Source organism: Eufriesea mexicana, unplaced genomic scaffold (assembly GCF_001483705.2).
Source record: "Eufriesea mexicana isolate 0111107269 unplaced genomic scaffold, ASM148370v2 scaffold3519, whole genome shotgun sequence".
NCBI classification, from domain to species: Eukaryota; Metazoa; Arthropoda; class Insecta; order Hymenoptera; family Apidae; genus Eufriesea; species Eufriesea mexicana.
Window position 1 is genome coordinate 105,979 of NW_016911532.1, and position 20,915 is coordinate 126,893.

Here is a 20,915-nt window from a genome sequence, read left to right on the forward strand (position 1 = left end):
CCTGCTGAAATTATTATTATCACGTAAAATTATTAGTCTGAAAATAATTATTATTACTCTATTCCTTATTATTATAAAATTATTATTCACTCTTCTTAGTAGAGTCATAAGGAAATACTGAACGAATAAACGTGTGTAAATAAGAAAGAGTCGTAGACGATTAAAATTCGTGTGACGCAACTGGTGCGTCAGCAACCGCAAATCGTTAACCTTTGCGGATGTGTGGCTACACATAATGGCCCAAGTATTTTTATGATTCTAGACACGTACATGGCTAAATAACCGATTCCCTTTGAACTCTGGTCTGAGCTTCTTGCAAACGATTTATCTTTATATTGAATTTAACATTAATATTAATCATATGTTCATCGTGGCATTAACCCTTTGCGACGCGATATACGTGACGATGTTGCATTAAATACTGCTATATTATGACAAATGATCGTTTTATGATCTCCATTGCTATTTTTCATATCTTTTCATTTAACATATTGGTCGTTCTCTTTCTGTATAACTTAATATTAACTCAGGAAGCCTACAAGATAACTCTTGCCTAACATGAGTGCATTCTACTTGTCGTCTTCTATGAAGCTTATAGCATGTGCTAGAAGAATGTTCAGAGAAGCCAATTATGACATAACTCGTATTACGGCCCTAGGATCGCACGTCCCAGGTTAAATGAAGAACTATTTATATCCTTATTGCCAGCGTCCCCTGATTTGTATACACTCATCATCACCTAGTCACCACTTGGTAAACCTTAGTAAGGACCAATATATCACCCATAAGACGATAAGCATAAGAACCCAAATTGTTTAAACATCCATCACCATAGAAAGACGTCGAAGCTATCATACACCCCCAATATTATTCACAACCAATAGGAAGACACACACCCACCTCTTACATTTCACACCAATCAATCAGTAGATAGACAAAATTTATAAAACCACCGTGACAGCAGTCACGAGAGAGTTCTAAAAATTTCACGAAACCAGAATAAGCATCACGACCCACCCAAGCCAGGACCCACGACGATTAACTCAGTACGAGAGACAGTAACACATTAGAACTCTTTAGTTCAACCCTAACTAGGTCTAGCTCTATTAATTTAGAGTAGGTCGCATCCCAGCAACATTGTCGCATCTGCGTAAACGGGCCTTACAACCCCGCGAAACTCCCACCGCGTGAGTTGCATTGTTCGGGACGCAACACTTCGGCGACTCTTCTTGAGAGGCGACAGTGACTATGTCATCCTCGGTTTATGGCAGGGAAGGTCGATATCATTCGTAGCCAAGGCACACGGCCTGGCCCCGACCCCTGCGGCCCATTGTCAGCCAAATCCTAAGTGCTGAAGCCTAATTTCCCTAAATTAGGCTTTGGAATCCTCCTCTCCGGTGATCCCAGGTAATGAGGAAATAATAAGTCTTGCAGCAATTCACAATAACCAAATAAATAGAAAGTACCGTACGTCGAACTGTTCAGCGTTTAGGATCTAGCCCTGTTAGAAGACTGTAACGGGTCTTCTAGAACTGCTCTTTATTGAACACTAATAACCGTCTAAAACCTAGGTACTAGCTATTAACACAATCACTAACCCCAACACTGAAGGTATCCTACAATAATATCTATAAAACTTGTGAGGGTCCACCAGGTTTATATATAATTGATTTCTATGCTGCGATCTTCTTTGTTCCTTCAATGTATTCGAGTGAAGCTCTTTACCAACTGTGTTGGCACTCTTGCAGACGATAGGAAAAGGAAGGGTTGCGTTTCGTCCCGGGTCTGCTAGTGGTCTCACCAATAAGGCTACCCTAGCAGGCCAATGCAATTTGACATACGTTTAATGGGCCAGAAACTAGATACAATAATATACGTATAAAAGAACCAAAACGAACAAAAGAGTTACAAATGAAGACTTAGATTATGAGATCGATGGCTCCAGCGTGAAGCACTTGCTATCTAAAATCAAACTTAATCTACCGCGCTTGTCGCTATAGGATAATATAGACTTAAGAACTATCTTATATTAGCATGCGTGTTTGCCTATGTATAGAAAGGCACGAAAACTATACAGCTTTTGGTTTTGCCCTAGCAAGCCCTGCCTTAGACCGGGGATACTTAGGTGGCATAGGAATTTCTATTTAACACTAGAACTACCGATCTTTAATGGATACCTAATTATAACGTGCACAGATTATAGTAATTTCAGCGATACGATGAGTAGTGAATATATTGATTACAGTTCTTTCTTCGTACGAGTTGATACCAATTTTATTCTTAAAGCAGGTGTATGTGTTCGGTGATTGCAAAAAGGAAAATTCTGGGACCAGTCATTTTGACTGGTAGTTGGTTGTTCTAGTGTTAAGGGAGATCGAAGCTTCACCGAGGACTTGCGCGAAAGTCCTCGAAACTCTTTCAAATAGGAATCCATCTATTGGCGAGGGTGAGAACTTGGTCGCTACAAACTTGATTCCTGTGAGATAGGAGCTTAATATTTCCCATCACCGAGTCCTACTATTAAAGTATCGATGACGACTAAAAACAATTATCTTCTCGATATGAAAACAAAGCACTATGTACTGTCACATCTTGCTGATCAGTTGGTCAAACGTTCCTAAATACACACTTGGAATATTTCGTATGCAAAAGGTCTGCGCATCGAGCTATTTCGACCAGTTAAATCCCTAGGGATGCTGATACATTCAGATTGCAGGATGCTCAATAGCACGACTGATTAACGTATTTGTTCGCAGGTATGTCAGGCAAGGATGTCAGTGGTTGGTCAAAAATCCCGTGCCTGAAGGGACGGTCCTCTGGCAAAGGTGGAAACGCGTCCTCCAGCGCACATGTGGGTCCGCCACAATGTCCGCACTCCGTGCTGAGCAGCACTCGTAGTTCCGTCAGCAGCTCCCCATTGAGTCCTTGCCCAACGCCTATGCCGTTCCTGGTCACCTCGGGCTCGGTCAGGTGAGACTACGATCTTTTCTATTTCTCCATTAGGTTCCTCGTTAATTGAGAATTCTCAAAGTTCACGCCGGTGTCAAAGGAAAAGAAAGGTCAGATTCTTACCCTTCGACTGGAGCTAACGCCACGTCAAATTGACTCCGCGTAAATGAAGCGTGCATAGGTCAAAATAATCAGCTCTGCGAAGCATTTAACTTCTTGAATTTTTCAAAATTTTAGCTTTTCAAAGTCTTTTGATCGTTTTATTTTTCCATTTAAATAAATTTCTACTTTTCATTTCCATTTTTAAAAAACTAGGATTAGAATTTGGAAACTTAGAAATTTCTATTTCTACTTTTTTTTCTACCTTTTGTTAGGAGTTAATGGAGTTGGAAAATCGCGATTCGAAATTTAAAAAATTATTTTTAAATCCGGGTTTTAATGAGAAATATATTTTTTGTTTGTAAATTAGCATGGTGTAGTTGGCGTAATAAAATCGAGCAGTAAATAACAAATAGTATTGTAAATATACTGTATATCCTATAGGAGAATCATACGTCGTCAATTGAAGGTTAAAATTTGCACTGGAATATTGGTTAACACTAGAACTGTCAGAAAATCGCTGGAATTTCTTTTGTACATTTTATTTTGTTTAAAATGTAGTTTTTGAAAATATATTCTTTTGACAGAATTAACCTTTTGCACTCAAGAAGCCAACTTCTGCCACCGTTTCATCAGATTTGGAAGATTGTATTAATTAATATGTCAAATTTAAGTTAATGTAAATAATTCTGCGTGGTGATTATTATACAATTCTTTATTTACTGCTTAAAAAAGTATTGTCAGTTTTATGGCAGAGAATCTTTGAATTTTTACTCTTCCCTAGCCAAAATATTGTCAAGTGCAAAAGGTTAATTCTGTCAAAAGTAGCTATATATTTTCAAAAATTTTTCAGATAGGAACATAATTATGTACAGTTTCTATTTTTATCGTACAATCATTGCAATTACTATCATTCATCTATAATACATTTATTCGGTTCTGGTATTAACCCTTTGCACTCGGGAGGTGCCTTCCAGTCACCATTTAATCAGATTCTAAAAATCATTGTTAATTAATATCTCGAATTTAAAATTGCCCAACGATGTATGGAATATCGAGGTAAAATAATTCTACGTCTTACAATTAATTTGCACTTCTTATTTACCGTTTTGAAAATATCGTCGACTTTATGGCAAAGTCTTCGAATTACTATGTTTCTGTAACGAAAAGATCGTCGAGTGAAAGGATTAATATTACAATTTATTTATGAAAAATACTTGACCGAATAATTTCCATAATAATAACCACAATTTTATTTTTATTTTAAACCATCATATGTTTATCACGTATCATTTGTTACTATTTCAAGAAAAATAAACAAACTTTGTCGAATTTAATTTGTTTTCAAATTATATGCTTATCAAAATATATTTTTTGAACAACACGTTTGACGTTAAAAATTAGGATTATTCCTCCGAGTCTTATTTGCTCGAGGATAATAATTTTTCATAACCTTGTGTTTTGTATAAACAGTTTCAAAATTTTCTTTTTCTTCCTATTTATTTGCAAATATTCGAACGATTTTGCGTTAGTATGTCGGCTCGTTCAACGTATCTCAACTGTGGCTTTCATAACGCCATCGTACCAAACCACATCATGCTGTCTACGGCATAACAGATATATTATTATCAATATTCAAAACAATTCTAGCTGCCACCATCGCATACATAATGAGAGGCTTCCTTAATAAAACGTAGATTAAATGTTGTCGTTTTTATTCGAGTCTGTCTTAGAATTCCAATGATACTATTTATTATGAAACAATATTTGCAATAAATAATACAATCACGAACATTGTTCAAACAAAAGAAATTAATATTTTAATAAGTAAACACGAGTCGTCGCAATCATGAATCAGTGTGAAATTAACATTCCAAGGAATAAACAGAAATCATACTTGTAAAATCGTGATTCATTTACATTGATAAAAATGTAAATTTCCAGTTGGAATGTACAGTCAGTCACAAATGTATTTAAATACATTCAGAATTTTCTCGATACTCTTATGTTTACATCGCTATCTTCTGCGACTATTTTTTAGTGTTAATTAACGTAATTTTTCGATTGAAAATTGAAAATTGATATAGAGAAATTAATTTCAGAGAGATTAAGTTTACTCTTTAAAGGGACAGTCAGTCGCGAAAATATTCAGGCAGATTTACAATTTCTTTCCATACTTTCACTTTTCGATCACTATTATCAATCACTATTATAATTCTTATCGTTAAATTAAAATTAAAAATTGATAAAGCAAAATTAATTTTATATAGATTGGTAGTAGTTCTTGAAAATTAATTAAGTACAAAAATATTCGAACACATATATTCTTTATTACCATAATTATAATTATATTATAGTTGCGAAAGTGTTCAGGCAGATTTACAATTTCTTTTCATAATGTCACTCTTCGATCACTATTATTTAGTAATATTATAATTCCTTTCGTTACAAAATTAAAAATTGATAAAGCAAAATTAATTTTATATAGATTGGTGATAGTTCTTGAAAATTAATTAAATATAAAAATATTCGAACACGCGTATTCTTTATTACCATAATTATAATTATATCGTACTCTAATATAATATAATACATTTTGTGTACATTCTGTGCATATCTAAAATATTAGGTCATTCCGTTACTAATGCAGTTTTCATGAAAGTCTGGTTTGAGGTTATGAAATTCCTCATACTAAATGGTTTTACGAGGGCAGAGAAAAAGTAAAAAATTTAATTTAAAAAATGGCGAATAATTGTAGAAAATTATTAATTAATTACTAACATACAGATATATATTTTCACCCAATATATGAACCAAAAAAAGCATTGCTTACAAAATAATATATAGCAAAAGTCAAATTATAAACATTATTTATAATTACCGATGATTAAAACATAATTATACCAAAATATAACGATAATACAAATATTATCAAACATTCCTATAACCTTATATTTTTATCACCGACTGTACAAAGCGCGAAAAAATTCTTTTCAACGGATACAATTTAATTTTCCTTCCTGTAATCACAGTTCATCGTCGTTTGTCAGTTTACTATACACACGTATGCCTTATCTTCACACGCGAACTCGCGGGTAGGGGGCGCCACTGACACGTATATTCTTACACAAGGAAAACATGGAAACGCAAACTATTAGCCTTAACCGCCTCTGATCGAGGATTATATCCCTGCAATAAGCATATCTCTATCTCGTGCAGACCTCCACCAGACTGTGTAAACACGCACGAATTGTTTTCCTTTGCACGATAAACCTCATTGGGCGTACTTCGTACGATGCCTTTAGATCTACGTCAACAACACTTGTCGCTACATTGTCGTTCATTGCGTTGCAGCCTTGCTGCACGTGTTGAATATCAAAATGTTCCCTTTTGTTGCTGCATTTTTTTATCATTTTTTTTTCTTTTTTTTTTTAAATTCGTACAAAAAATGATTGGGTTTTTTTTCCTGGACTCGATCACGTTACTTTCGAATTTTTTATTCGGGAAGGAAGCACGCGCGTGTAACGGGGCTTGGAACGGATATTTCGAATTGGCTTTCACCGAGCGAGGCGAAACGTTTAGGGCGCGTTTCCATCGCAAACTCATTTAGTTGGGCTCCAAGAGTTACACGTTCGTGTCTAGTCGACGTTTATGCTAGTGTTAAAATTAAAATTTATTGTGGAGAAAATTTTAAGATCGGGAATTTTTTATTTAGTTTTCAGAATTTTTCGTGCGTGTTCTGAGAAATTATATTGGAATTCTTTTGTTGGATAAAATTAGTATTCAATAAAGAGAAATTTTAAAGATATTCTCGTTTTGTGTATTCAAATATAAGAATATAGTTAGAAAATAAAAAATGGTGTGTGATATTAATTATTATTAATTAATATAATATAATAATTGTTATAATATTATTATTTGTAATAAAATAGTAATTTTCTAATCACGATTTTTGATTTAATTATTTAAATTATGTTTAACACGTTACTGATATAAAAATGATACTATGACTTTTAAAATTAGATATTATTTCGTGTTATTATAATGTTTTAATTTAATTAAAAATAAAAAATTGTCTAATATTAATTATTATTAATTAATATAATATAATTATTATAATATTATTACCTATAACAAACTAGTAATTTTCTAATCACGATTTTTGATTTAATTATTTTAATTATGTTTTACACGTTACAGATATAAAAATGACACTGTGACTTTTAAAATTCGATATTATTTCGTATTATTATAATATTTCAATTTAAATTTGAAACGATGGTATGAAGAAAAATGTTTCACTAAAATGTCTCCTTTTTTAAACCGTTCCTAGTTTTTCATTTCTCTCTTCGTTTTACCATCTATTATAGTATGTTATAACAGACATAATACTCTGTTGGTGAATTTCCAAATCTCGCGCTTTTTAACCTTTTTCCACAGAAATTGCGCAGTAACTTTTATTCAGAATTTGTGCTACAAATTTTTGAAATATATTTACGAAACATTAACATTTAAAAAACATTTACTTTGTAAAAAATTCCTTTAGGAGGAATCGTTTCTCCAATTTCAAAGTCAAATATCCGGGCAGCGTTATTCAGCATAAAAATCAGGAATTTTCGATGTTAAATGTCATGCTCTCGTACCATAAATGATCATATAAAGTTTCGAAAACAGCTAATGTAATTATTTAATGAACATTATCAACGTTTGAAATGTAAAATGGACTTAATTACCTTTATTAATTGAGAGTTCTCTTTCGTCCGTATTTACTATCTAAAGCACAAACATCATTGGTTCTTTTACTACCAAATTGACATGCATGTGTATGTCAGTACAGGGTGATTCATAAGTTACTTTACTATTTAAAAATTAAATAAGACTTTTCTTATATTGTTTTAATCGTATTCAAATTTTCATTTTAGACTTACAAAATTTGTTTTTTGTAAATTTATGACAGAGAAATTCGTAATGAATGCAATAAATGTAAATAACTGAGTTTTACATTTGATTTCGATTTAATTTCACGTTGAATACGATTAATTTTACTTTTACTTTCAATATTTCATTATTCCTAAGCAGATGGTACGTACTTGTTATTTTAATGTCAGAGATACGCCCACAGAATCAATGAATCAGTTATGTGGTTCAATGCTTTCAACATTAGAGGTCGTCTGTTAGTAATTTGCTATAATCTGGCAGCATTTTAAAAACTTAATCAATGATCTTTGGCATCATTTCTCACACTTGAATAAAAATAAAGCTCCTTCTTTAATATCTTATGTTACGAAAGTGAAATGATTATAAATTATTAAAAACATAACAAATTTAATTCACATTTAAAAGGTTACATTACCTATGAGTCACCCTGTATATAAATACATTATTAAAAATATTATAAGGTTAGCAAAATTAAATTCATTGTTTATCTAGTAATAAACATGATTTCACGAAACTTGTACCATAAATTTATAAAGTATTAGTTTAATTTGCACTGAAAACGGTCTTTCAACGTTTTTACACTCGGTGAGTTTTTCGTTACAGAAAAATAGCAATTGGGAGACTTTTTGCCACAAAGTTGACGATATTTTGAAAACAGTAAATAAGAAATCGGATACAAATTAACACGCAGAATTATTTTATTTCGACATTACACACATCGTAACGCAATTTTAAATTTGATATATTAATTAACGTCCATCTTCGGAATTTGATTAAACGGTGACTTAGGGTCGCCTCTCGAGTGTACATGGTTAATATCTGTTTTATGATAGCGATTTATTATGCTGAGTATAATATTCAGATGACCTAAAAACCGTAGCAAAACCTAACCTCCAAACTCTCGCTGTTATACACGAATAAGGATACAATATGTAAATTACACGGGTCTTTTAATATCACGAAACCTAACCTCTAAATTCCTATCATTATTCAGTAAAAAGAAAATAATATATAAATTCAAGATAATCAAAAAAGCACTTTAAACATTAAAAAAGAAATAATCAGAAATAGACCAATTATGTTCACAATGTTTCGACTCTGTTGCAAAACCTAACCTCTAAATTCCTATCACTATTCCGCAAAAAGAAAATAATATATAAATTCTAGATAGTCAGAGAAACACTTTGAACATTTAAAAAGAAATATTCAGAAATAGACCAACTATTTTCACAATATCTCAACTCTGTTGCAAAACCTAACCTCTAAATTTCTCTCTTATACGCCGATGAAGGAACAATAAATCAATCGCAGACTATTAAATAGATATTCGAGTATCACAATAGTGTTGAGCATGGGCAATTAGCAATATGTCATTGGATATATCGAAATATATTTTCTTCTCACTGCTTATCATCTACGATTGGATAACGATTTCTTGGAACCGTCTGGTCATAGGTTCAGTTATGTTCTTCCCTGCACGTGCGTGTACTATACTTTGCAGACAAGAAATCCACTGAGCAGAACGTAGAACCGAATCCCCATCGACCCTCATCAACCCACACAATCTAAACCATCGCAGAAGTAGACTAAACGCGCTTCCCTTATTACCAAAATGATCCCTTCCTATTATCCTATTATCATATAGCATCATGTAACAAAGGAAGCGAACGAAACAATGGAGACAAAGTGAAACAAACGCAAGAAATAGATGCAAGGGCGTAGACTCATCCCTAAAGCATTAACTTCAGATTCTTCCGATGAATGTTCATTTCCGAATTTTATTTAACTATACTTATATTCCATACATGTATTAAACATGTGTTCAACATTTACGAAGTATAAGTAAAAATAATCGTGTTTTGCTCGTGCAGTATTACTCTCACATTCGCAGGCTTGCAATGTATTATTCGAATATAGAAATTTTATGGTGTGGGGGTCCTGCCCCACGGTCGTTTTGAAGTCACCTGGTCGCAGGTATCCCTCGGTGGCCGGCGTGGCTAGAAGGGACCGTAGGAAAAGGAAGGGATGCATTTCGTCCCGGGCCTGCTAGCGTACTCATGAGTAAGGCTACCCTAGCAGGCCATGCCTTAAACACTGGGATACTATTGGAATGTGGGGAAGTTATATATATAGGAACTGGAAGTTCCTCGAGGACTTTCTCATAAGTCCTCAAAGTCATCTAGTGGTGAGGGTGAGAATGATGGTCGCTACAACGGGTATCCTACGCCTATGTTAACATGTTAAGTGCCACGCCGGTCCCCAGGGACCGATGCTAGGCTTTCCGTTCGGGCCAAGCCGGTCCTTAGGGACCGGCATAGACTAGAACCAAAAGGTGCTGACTTTTGGTATTAAACTCTTCGCCATTTTTGAATCTAATGTTTGGGAATTCCTGTTATAACAATTGGTACAGTATCTCCGAGTTTTATGAACACTTCGCCCGTCACCGGTGGCCCACTTGACGGCCAAGTTTGGACCTTAAAGAAACGACAAATAAAATAGGCCGGGAACTTAATTTGTTAACGTGTAACGTTACCGAACATGAAGATAATGGTTTCTATAGTGTTATACAAGAGTTGGGACTACGAGTGAGCATGTTAGGCACAGCAAATGGAATACCCTTTTGCTACTGTGCTGAAACAGCGGATTTTTTGTGTGCAGCGCACAGTACGTATACGTACGTGCACTTCTTCGTGCACTATTTTCTCTCATTGCACGATATCCATTTCCTGCAGTGTTCCAGGTGTCACTGATACCGTGACAGAGTCGCAAACGTTTCGTACCCCTTGCAACGAGCACAAACGCATAGCTCTAGCAATCAGGGATCATGGAGCCGATTAAATCTTGGTCTTCGCATTTCGTTTCGAAGAAGAATGCTTGGAAGTTATTTCGTTCATATTTGATAGAAACGCGAATCGGTATAATCTCACGTAAAGGTCATCTAGTGCTAAAAATACGCCCCCATCTTATTTATACTTCATACGAGGCTATATCCAGCAATCGAACAGGCATACGTAGAAAGTATGTTGACACACGATATACAGTTATCCGTTTTACGATTAATTCCTATCGAATTGTGACTAACTAAATGGAGAGTGAAAGAAAATTGGGTTGTAATGACCAAATATAAAATGCTGTGAATCTTTCATGTTCGAGGAGACTGTGTAAAATTACAGCTCCATGGGGTTGATTTATTGATCGTAGAGTTTGAGAGAAATAAGTTTAATGAATTTTTATAGAAATATAAATTTTTAATGAAAATAAGATTTAATGGAGACATATACAATAAATTTATTATATTATGAATTTATTATAAATTATTTATACAAATAAATTTGAAAGATTTTAATAGAAGAAATTGTTAATATATAGATCAATTGTTAGCAAGATTGAGATAGTTATTTTAAATAATTTCTTACACTGCTGACTCTTTAATAATGTTCGACGATATTATACTCAATATCTCTTGATTTTTATTATATTAACAAATAAATATTTCCAAAATAAACTTCCACCATTGGAAAGTTAAGAGGAACTATAAGAAACTGTTAGCAATTTATTCCCTTTTTTATTTGAATACAAATTTAATAATTATTTAGAAATTTGTAATATAATTGTTTCATAATTTACACTTATTATTAATTTTGATCAATATATTTTGCAGTCTTCTGTTGCATAACGAAAGCGATTATTAAATCTCTTCTTACTTTCTAAAAGACATCAAATTAGTTTAATTAATTTAATCCATTTCAATAACAACACAACCTATAGGCTATTAAATCAATATTTTTAAAACCGTAAATATATTAAATATAATATATAATATAATATAATATAATTAAATATGTAATATTATTAAATGTAATATAATATAAAAATTAAATATATTACATTGCATAGTAATTATATAACTCTTTATGTAGTCACCAATAACCCATAAAATTATTGAACCCAATTTTAAATAAATAACTAAATAAAAGGGAGACAGTTTTTCTTAAAATATTATCTCCTCGTCTCAGTCAGACAATATTTTCTTAAAATAGCATTTATTATCGCATCATGAACTACGTCACTTTTATAAAAGAAAATACTCATCGTATCTATATATAAGAGCAGATATATACCTCGCAATTAAAGCTACCGAGCAAAATTCGTTTAATCTATTAACCTATGTCTGATTCTAATTTTACTCGAGAATTGATTCTTATCGATCTTCAATTCATTCGTTATATCCTACAACGTCGTTCGAACGATTATGGGATAAAATATTTAAGATACGATAAAAACCATATGTCGTTTATCATACTGCTCGATATCCTGATAACCACATCGACTGTTTATTATTCATGGTATGCTGCTCATTTTAGAGATATCGAAGTTTCCTATCGTTATAATTCAGGTGAATAGCTCCAGGAAGTGTTTGGAATTTTCTCTTTGTCGTTTTCACGTTTTTCTCGGTGATTTTCAAGGTTATTCATTGGGGAAAAGAGATATGGAGAATGAGAGTGTGAATGGTGTGTGGTAACATTTTATATGCAAACGGGGTAAAAATAACAACGCATGATATATTGGTTATTTATAACACCCCTTGGGAAAGGTTATAGAACATTGTTATAATAAAAATTCTAATTTCATCCGGTTTTCTTATTTGTTTCGATAAGAAATGAAATTTCACTCTTTTATGTAATTATTTTATTTAACACTAGATTTACGGAACCCGACAATTTGACGGAAGGGTTGCTCCAATTGTACGATGGTAACAGATTTAGTTAACTTATATTAAGACTATTAATATAATATATAATTGTTTTTAAATTAAACTAATCATTAAAAAAGAAGGCACGTGGTTTCCTTTACCTGTCAATTTGACATAGCATTCGTAAACCTAGTGTTAATTATGGAAACATTTGAAATGATATTGGTAATTTACATATGTAGGGTTGTTCATTTTGTTTATTTGTTAAAATGCTTTGTAGGAGTTTGGATAACAATTTTTGGAAGTTGTTATATTATAACAGAGTTTTGAAATTTTTAGAAATTTATTATCGAGTTAATATCAGGAGAAAGATGAGAATTTAATATTCCTTTTTAAAAAATTGTTTCGTCTCTATTTTCATAATTCTCTTGAGTTACAATTATTTGATGTAAATGCTGTGACGTGATTATGTGCGATCATCTTTAGAATTGGCCCTGAATGAATTTATCCATATAAGTCTAGTTAAGATGTTGACTTATGTAGAATCCGTCTAGCTCTGTTGATTGTATGCTTTATAATTCTATGGTTGATTGAATTCTGTATGATTCTGCCTTGTCCTGTGGTTAATTGAGTTTTGTATAATTCTGCTTTGTCCTGTAATTGATTGAGTTCTTTTTAATTCTTTGGTTAATTGAGTGCCGTATAATTCTGTCTTGAATTGTGGTTGATTGAGTTCATTGTAATTTTGTGGTTAATTGAGTACTGTAAAATTCTATTTTGATCTGTGGTTGATTGAGTTCTTTATAATTCTGTGGTTAATTGAGTTCTGCATAATTATATCTTGATCTGTGGTTGATTGAGTTCTTTATCATTCTGTGGTTAATTGAGTTCTGTATAATTCTATCTTGAATTGTGGTTGATTGAGTTTTTATAATACTGTAGTTAATTGAATTCTGTCTAATTCTATCTTGAATTGTGGCTGATTGAGTTTTTTATAATTCTGTGGTTAATCGAGTTTTGTATTTTAATGTATTAAAGTGTTAATTGAATTCTATTTTGATCTGTAGTTAATTGAATTCTTTATAATTTTGTGGTTAATTGAGTTTTGTATGATTCTGTCTTGTCCTGTCTTCGATTGAGTTCTGCATAATTCTGTTCAATTGGTAACTGTATAAGGGATGGACTGGTTAAGGAAAGCTCTGGTGGTGGCCTATCCGTCAAGTCTGTCGAGTCTGTCAGGTCAGTAAAGTCAAACGGATCAAGGGGAGAAACCCCTAAGTCCTGTCCTCAGTGGACATATTTATTGCGGGTCTGGCGCTCCGATTCTTTAACGTTCCTTATTGTGACACATTGCAGGTTACGTGCTTCAACAAGAAGAATAACGTCCCCTTTATATCAATTTTCTTTTGAAAAAATATGTTTAGTCGTATCGTCATTTTCTCAAGAAATAATTCATATTCGATATAAATAAATACAGATTAAAGGAAAATTTGGATATATATTTATTAAAACATGTGTGACGACTTATTAAAAAATTGTAACATTTTGTGCTCATAAATCAGTAATAAAAATAGAACAAATAGGAAAGAAAATAAAAGTAATTTCTATATACAAATTTTAGTGATTTTGATTTTCTTCTAATTAAAGTAAAAAACAAAATAATCAAAATTTAATAAGAAGTTTTAGTTTTGATATTAAAACTATTTTCTTTAGCCTAATTATTATTAAATACATCAAAGTAAATGGAACATCTATTTTCTTTATATTGTGAGCTAATGAAAAGTTACAGTTAGTTCATATATGAATTTGTATAGCACTATGAAATGGATACTATGCTTGCAATAATATTTGATTCATTTGTAAGGCCTCAGCTGTGGGAAATGTTAATTATGGTTATTGCGTGACCATGACTAATGCTCATTTAACCTACCACATTTATTCAAAGACAGAAACAATAGAAAACACAATTATCTCTTAACACTGTTTATATTCCATTAGTCTAATGGAGGAGAAATGCAAAGAGATCTATGTGACTGATGAGAACAAAACTTGTAATATAAATATTGCTAAGTATATGAATAAATGATTATGGATCATTAGACGAGTATTGTAATCATTTTTATCTTATTGCATAACAGTAACCTTGAGGTTCTCAAATAAAACTACATATTTCTTTTCTCGTTATATTATAGACAATGTAGACATGGAATACAAAGTGCATGTTAAGCGATATTTTTATTGACATCATGCTCGGTTTATTGGAATAAAAATGGTAACTTACTATTAAAATTTCCTATTAAATAGTAACAAGTACTGACATTTTCTTTTGAACAATATAATAATTTAAATATTATTAGAGTTTACTGAATATAAAGACAGAAAGTTTCCCAGACGATTATTAATCCGTTATGGACCATATTTCTGATTTTTGGCAAATATCAAATAATTAAAACCTCCAAAATTTTTTGTAAAATCATCTTTCGGATAAATTCTTCGATTCTCTTATTTTATCCAAATATCTCATGATCCTCATGATCATTCCTAACAAGAGATACTTGAACTTTCCCGCCACAAAGACCTTCTTCCCTATTTTTCTCACAATGACAACTTTCAAAAATTGTTCTCAAATCGAGTTTTCAATAAATTCAATCTCATACAAAGTATTCCATTATTTCGTCTTACATAATCCTTGAACTTTAACTCTTCTATTCTATCCAAACGTCTCATGATCCTCATGATCATTCCTAACAAGAGACACTTGAACTTTCTCGTCACAAAGACCGTCTTCCCTATTCTTTCTACAATTACAACTTCCAAAAATTGTTCTAAAATCGACTTTTCAATAAATTCAATTTCACACGAAACATTCCAGTATTCTAACTTATAAGACCGTTGAATTTTGACTTTCTTATTTCCCTGAAACCTCTCATGATCCTCATGATCACTTCTAACGAAAGACACTCATACTCGCTACAATAATTTTTTTCCCACCCCTTTCACAATAAAAATTTCTGCAAGATTATTTTCCTAATAAACTCAATCTCCCACAAAATATTTCAGTGTTCCAACTTACAGGTACCACTTCATCCAAATCTTCAACTTTCACTCTTTCATCCTACCCCAAACATCTCACGATCCTCATACTCGCCCCTAACGAGAGACACTCAGACTTACTCCCAACAATGACTTTCTCTCACTCCTTTCACAATTAAAATCTCGAAAAATTGGTACAAAATCATTTCAATCTCACGAAGAAAACATCGCAATAACCTGACTTAAAGAAACGTTCGACTCTGACTCTCATCCTGCCGAAACGTCTCACGATCCTCGTGATCGCTCTTAACGAGGGACACTCGAACTTAGCCGTCACAAAGACCTTCCCCTCTATTCCTTTCGCAATTAAAACTTCGACACAACGAATCCTCCATCGATATAGCATTATCGCGGCGAAACGCGTCGGCGTAACAAGTCCTCGGTACTCCTCCATGCGGAAATTTCGCCAATTCACCAAGAGAAAACGCGTTAGCAGCAAGGGGGAAGCCGGTTTGTCGGCTACAACTTCGACATTCTACCATGCCACCCCGTACTGAATAATTCATAAACTCGGCATCTCGAGGTGGCCGGTTTAGCTGCGATATACCGATAACCATCCTCATCGACCGAGCAACTCCCACTCCCATCGTCTAGCGACGGTAATCGCTATGGGATCTCCTACCTGTCGCTGAAAACGTATCGATCCGGACGCCGGTGCATTGTTTTTTCCAGACTGTTCCGGGGCTTCGCTCATTTTTCACGTTTCAAGGGATGTATCGAAACGGGGAGGGATTTAACTGGTTTACGCGATGATTCCACGCCAAAGTTCCGTTGCATTTTTCAGGGGATGTAATTATCGGATTTTTCGACCTACGGGCTTGGCGGGGTGTTTTGTTTCCGGGGTCGAGTGCTTTGGTGGGTTCATTGTTCTTGTTTCGATTTCGTGGTATGAAGTTGGGGATGGGTGAAATTTGAAATGGACTGTGGATGCAAGTTTTTGAGAGATCCACGAAGTAGAGTGGAATGAAATTTGTAATCATCGTGTAGTATGTTTTGGGTAAACGGAATTCGTGCTGGGGTTAGGTTTCTATGAGGTACCATCGATGTTGTATTTTTCGGTTTTATTTGAATTCATTTTTGCAATGACTGAACTTCTTTCAGTTTCATTTTATTTAACTGTTACACTTAATTGAGTATTTTCAAAATTTTAGGTTTTCTTTTCTTCTAACTTTTTCACTTTTCTTCTAATATTTTTATTTTATTTTTTTATCTATCAATCATTTGATTAGTCGTAGTAGGTTTACTATTAAAACCAACGCGAATATCATTTCAAATTAATTTTTGATATATATATAGTCAAGTACATAGAAGAATTGATCAATTTTATGATAGTTTCGTCATTACTAGTAGTACCACTATGTAGTCATAAAATTAGTATTATCAGTGACTATGTTTTTTAATAATATTAAGACAGAATTTTCTTTGATTCAAATTTTACTTATGGTAGTTTTTTAGAACCAAAATAAGTATACCTACTCTTGATCAAAAGTCATAAATATAAGGGTTGCAACACTTTTACAAGCTACTAGTGCTTATAATAAATATATTATAAGTATTATTTATACACTTATAACTCAACTTCTATATCGAAATCTATTTATCAACCTAAGGAAAATGATGTTACTCCCTCAGCCCAGCTGAGTGTAAAATCATTGAGTCCTAGCATCATCATTTTTAGCCTTATATAAATCAACATTAATTTTGTCAATATAGTTACTAATCACTTTCACTAATTACTAAAACAAAAACTCTAAAACCTGCCAATATTCTAATACACAATTTTAATATTTTAATAGTAACGTATCAGTTATTTTTATTATACTTATTTATGTATTCGTTTGGATTTCGAAAAACATCAGGATTTACAATTTCATGTCACCTTATTAAACAAAATTCCATTATGAATTTAAGCGCGGTTACTGTTTTGACGCTACAGATCGTGGGATATCAATAATACATTAATAGTACATTGTTACAAACGGATGTAATTAGCAACAAATCGTTTCACGTGCCATTGTCGTTATATAGATTCGAGACGTAACGGGAAGAATAGATTTTGACGACGGTGAGATAATCGAACACAACGGCGTCATCTCTTGGGAAGAATGAACGCGCCGCCATTTTCTCCCTAGGCGCAGTTCCCTATTCCTGATAGCGCGTTGATCGCGTACCGTTGCACCAATTACGATTAATTACTCGAGAAAAGCTATTCGTGAAAGTGACAAATGGCAGCGAAGTTCTTTCTGGAGCGTGAAACACGTTGCATGTGTTTTACAATGATTAAAATTCGCGAATATACCGTGAAGTACTTCCGGGAAACGGTAAAAGAAATATTGAACTAGTGGATGAAACTCGTTTCATTCTGGAGGAAGTTGCATTTTAGATGCTTTTTAATGTAGTATATGTGCATACTGTTGTGTTACTTGTTCCTCATATTTTCAAGAATTACATTTATTTATTTATTCAGGATGTATACCGGTTATCTTACATCATTTACTCTTTCTCGAGAAAGAAAGTATTTACAGTTATTACATAAACAGAGTAGAACTGATATAATTAATCTAACACTTAAATTCGCAGTAGGTTACTCTTTCTTGCACTTAATCAGATATAACATAATTGATACAATAATGATATCATATATTAGATGAAATAAAAAGAAATCCATTATTTTAGCATGAAATTGAATGCAAAAGTAATGGATTTCTGTTTACTGCACCTAATATAATGAAAGACGAAGTAAATTAACATTGTTGGCTACCACCGGAATATTTCAGTATTTGTATTTATAAAAAGAAATCCATTATTTTTGCATGAAATTGAATGCAAAAATAATGGATTTCTTTTTACTACACCTAATAATTTTTATGCAATTATATACAACTGTATATAAATATAATTTTAGTACCCAATCTGGTAATATTTCATTTTAATTTGTAAATTTTTATTTTAAACCTTTAAGTTACGAATTAAACAATTTTTGGATTAATATTGTGAAACTGGATACTAAATATTTTTGAAAAATTCTAAATATAGATTTGTTTATCTCTATAACATTGATAAATTGTATTTCTATTAGAAATTAATTGGAATCGACTATACTTTGTAATAAAGTTCATAGGATGTTTATTTATTTACTTACGTTCCCATATTTGGCTTTATTAATGCAGATAATACTGAATAATTTCTATTTAAATTTATAGATTAATAAATATCTTGCCATTCGAAGAAGATAAAAATAAAGAAATGCGAGAAAATTGAAAAAATATAAATTATTGAAAAGAATAAAATTGGAAATAATACAGGGTGTCCCAAAAGAACGTATACACACTTTAATACCTTATTCTTTCTAATTTATTTTTTCTTTTCTGGGTACTACCCATTTAAAATAATCACGCAAAGTGTGTATACATTTCTTTGGGACACTCTGTATATTGATTAAACGAATCTTCGTATTAGTAATGTTTATTTTGTTTTAATACTCGTTCTAAAAAGTGCATGCAGTGTACCAATTCGATGTGACAGACATGATACATCTCGTACATGAATATATCGTGACTTTTGTTCAAAAAAATTGCTCGATGCAATCTGCACACTAAAAAATAACGTACAGCCGTAACATCATAATTTATCTCGTAATGTCATAAAGTTTGGAATTTTCAGTGCAAAAGAATTGTTTTCTTTCTATTCAATAAAAATAATATTCTAGTTCATACATGAAAAATAAAGTTCTCTCAAATTCTTTCATGAGTTCTCTTTTCTGCAATGATTAATTACTCATTAGTAATGACCAATTACTAAATAAAAACAATTATATTCACAAAGGAACTGATTTTGAAAGAAAAAATGAAACGAGTGTAATAATTTTAATAAACAAATTTTAATCTTTAGGAAATGGTAATTAACAAATTATACTGACCCTTTGATTGATTAATAATTTCAATTTTGCATTGGAAAATTTAAAAAAAATTAAGGATTCCTGTTGTATAAAAAAAAAGAGAAAAGAAAAGGAAAAGACATAAATATCTGTTAATTTATTTATACGCTAGCTTCTTCCTTTTTTCATCTTCATCAGAAGAAAATAAATGACAGATTGCATTGTTCTACGTGAATTTTAATCTGTAACATCGATTGGGTAATTCTTGTAATTCTCAGTTTCCGAAAATTGTGAGTTTCTCTAAAAACGCAAGATTTTTGGCTAAAATGTATTACATGAAAAATAAAAATGTAAAAGATTCATGCTCATCTCAAAAGTTAGGTGAGAGTTTATTTTTTAACCTCTTTATATTAAAAAGTCACTCGTATGTTTGTATCGAATAACAAACTTATTTTAAATAACAAGTAATTCAAAGGAATTTCTTAAAAATTTACGATTAGTATAAAAGTGTACAATTTACTATATTTTCTATTTTATAAAAGTAAATTTATAATTTCCATATTTTTTATTTCTAGTCGTGTGTGAAATTTATATTTCCACTGACACATATTGCCATTGAAAGTTACACATTTGCATCTGTCACGCTATCCCAAATTTTAGGCAGGAGCTTCACCGTGATTTACTACCGAATTAGTTAAAATTCACAATAATCCAATTTTCGATACTTCCTATTTTCAGGAAGTAAATACGAAATATTCGTATCTTTTATTTCCAGTCGTGTGTAAAATTTATGTTCCCAACGATTAATTTTAACATTCGAAATTACGAAGGATTCATCACGAAATCTCAAAACGCAGAGAGTTGATCGCAATTTACTATTAAATTAAACTCTTCAATGATGATATTTATTATATCCTACTTTTAAAGAGTAAATAAAAGATTTTCATATTTCTGATTTTCGATCATCTATATTGCAAATATTGTACCAAAAAAATAATACTTTTACATTCATCACGGTATTGCAAATTTTAAACGAAGATTTAACTAGGATTCTCTGTGATCAAATATATTCTACTTTCTACTTTTAAAAAACGTATTACAATTTTGCATATTTTTTGTTTCCAATCGTCTATTAAATTTATAAATCCCACGACATATTTTGTCATGTTTAAACTATATATCTGTCACGACGTCTGAAATTCTGGGCAAATATTTAATCAGGTAAAATCAGTGATCAAATTTATCATATTTTCAATTTTCGATCAC

The 20,915-nt window shown here is 32.0% G+C and overlaps 1 protein-coding gene across 1 annotated transcript in view; it reads left to right on the forward strand.

Annotated features, from left to right (window-relative positions):
- LOC108550958 (uncharacterized) overlaps nt 1–20,915 on the forward strand; it is a 167,377-nt gene that overhangs the window by 85,929 nt on the left and 60,533 nt on the right. Inside the window, exon 3 of the mRNA XM_017904926.1 lies at nt 2,757–2,970. Coding sequence (XP_017760415.1) covers nt 2,757–2,970 — 214 coding nt within the window. The remainder of the gene's footprint in view (nt 1–2,756; nt 2,971–20,915) is intronic.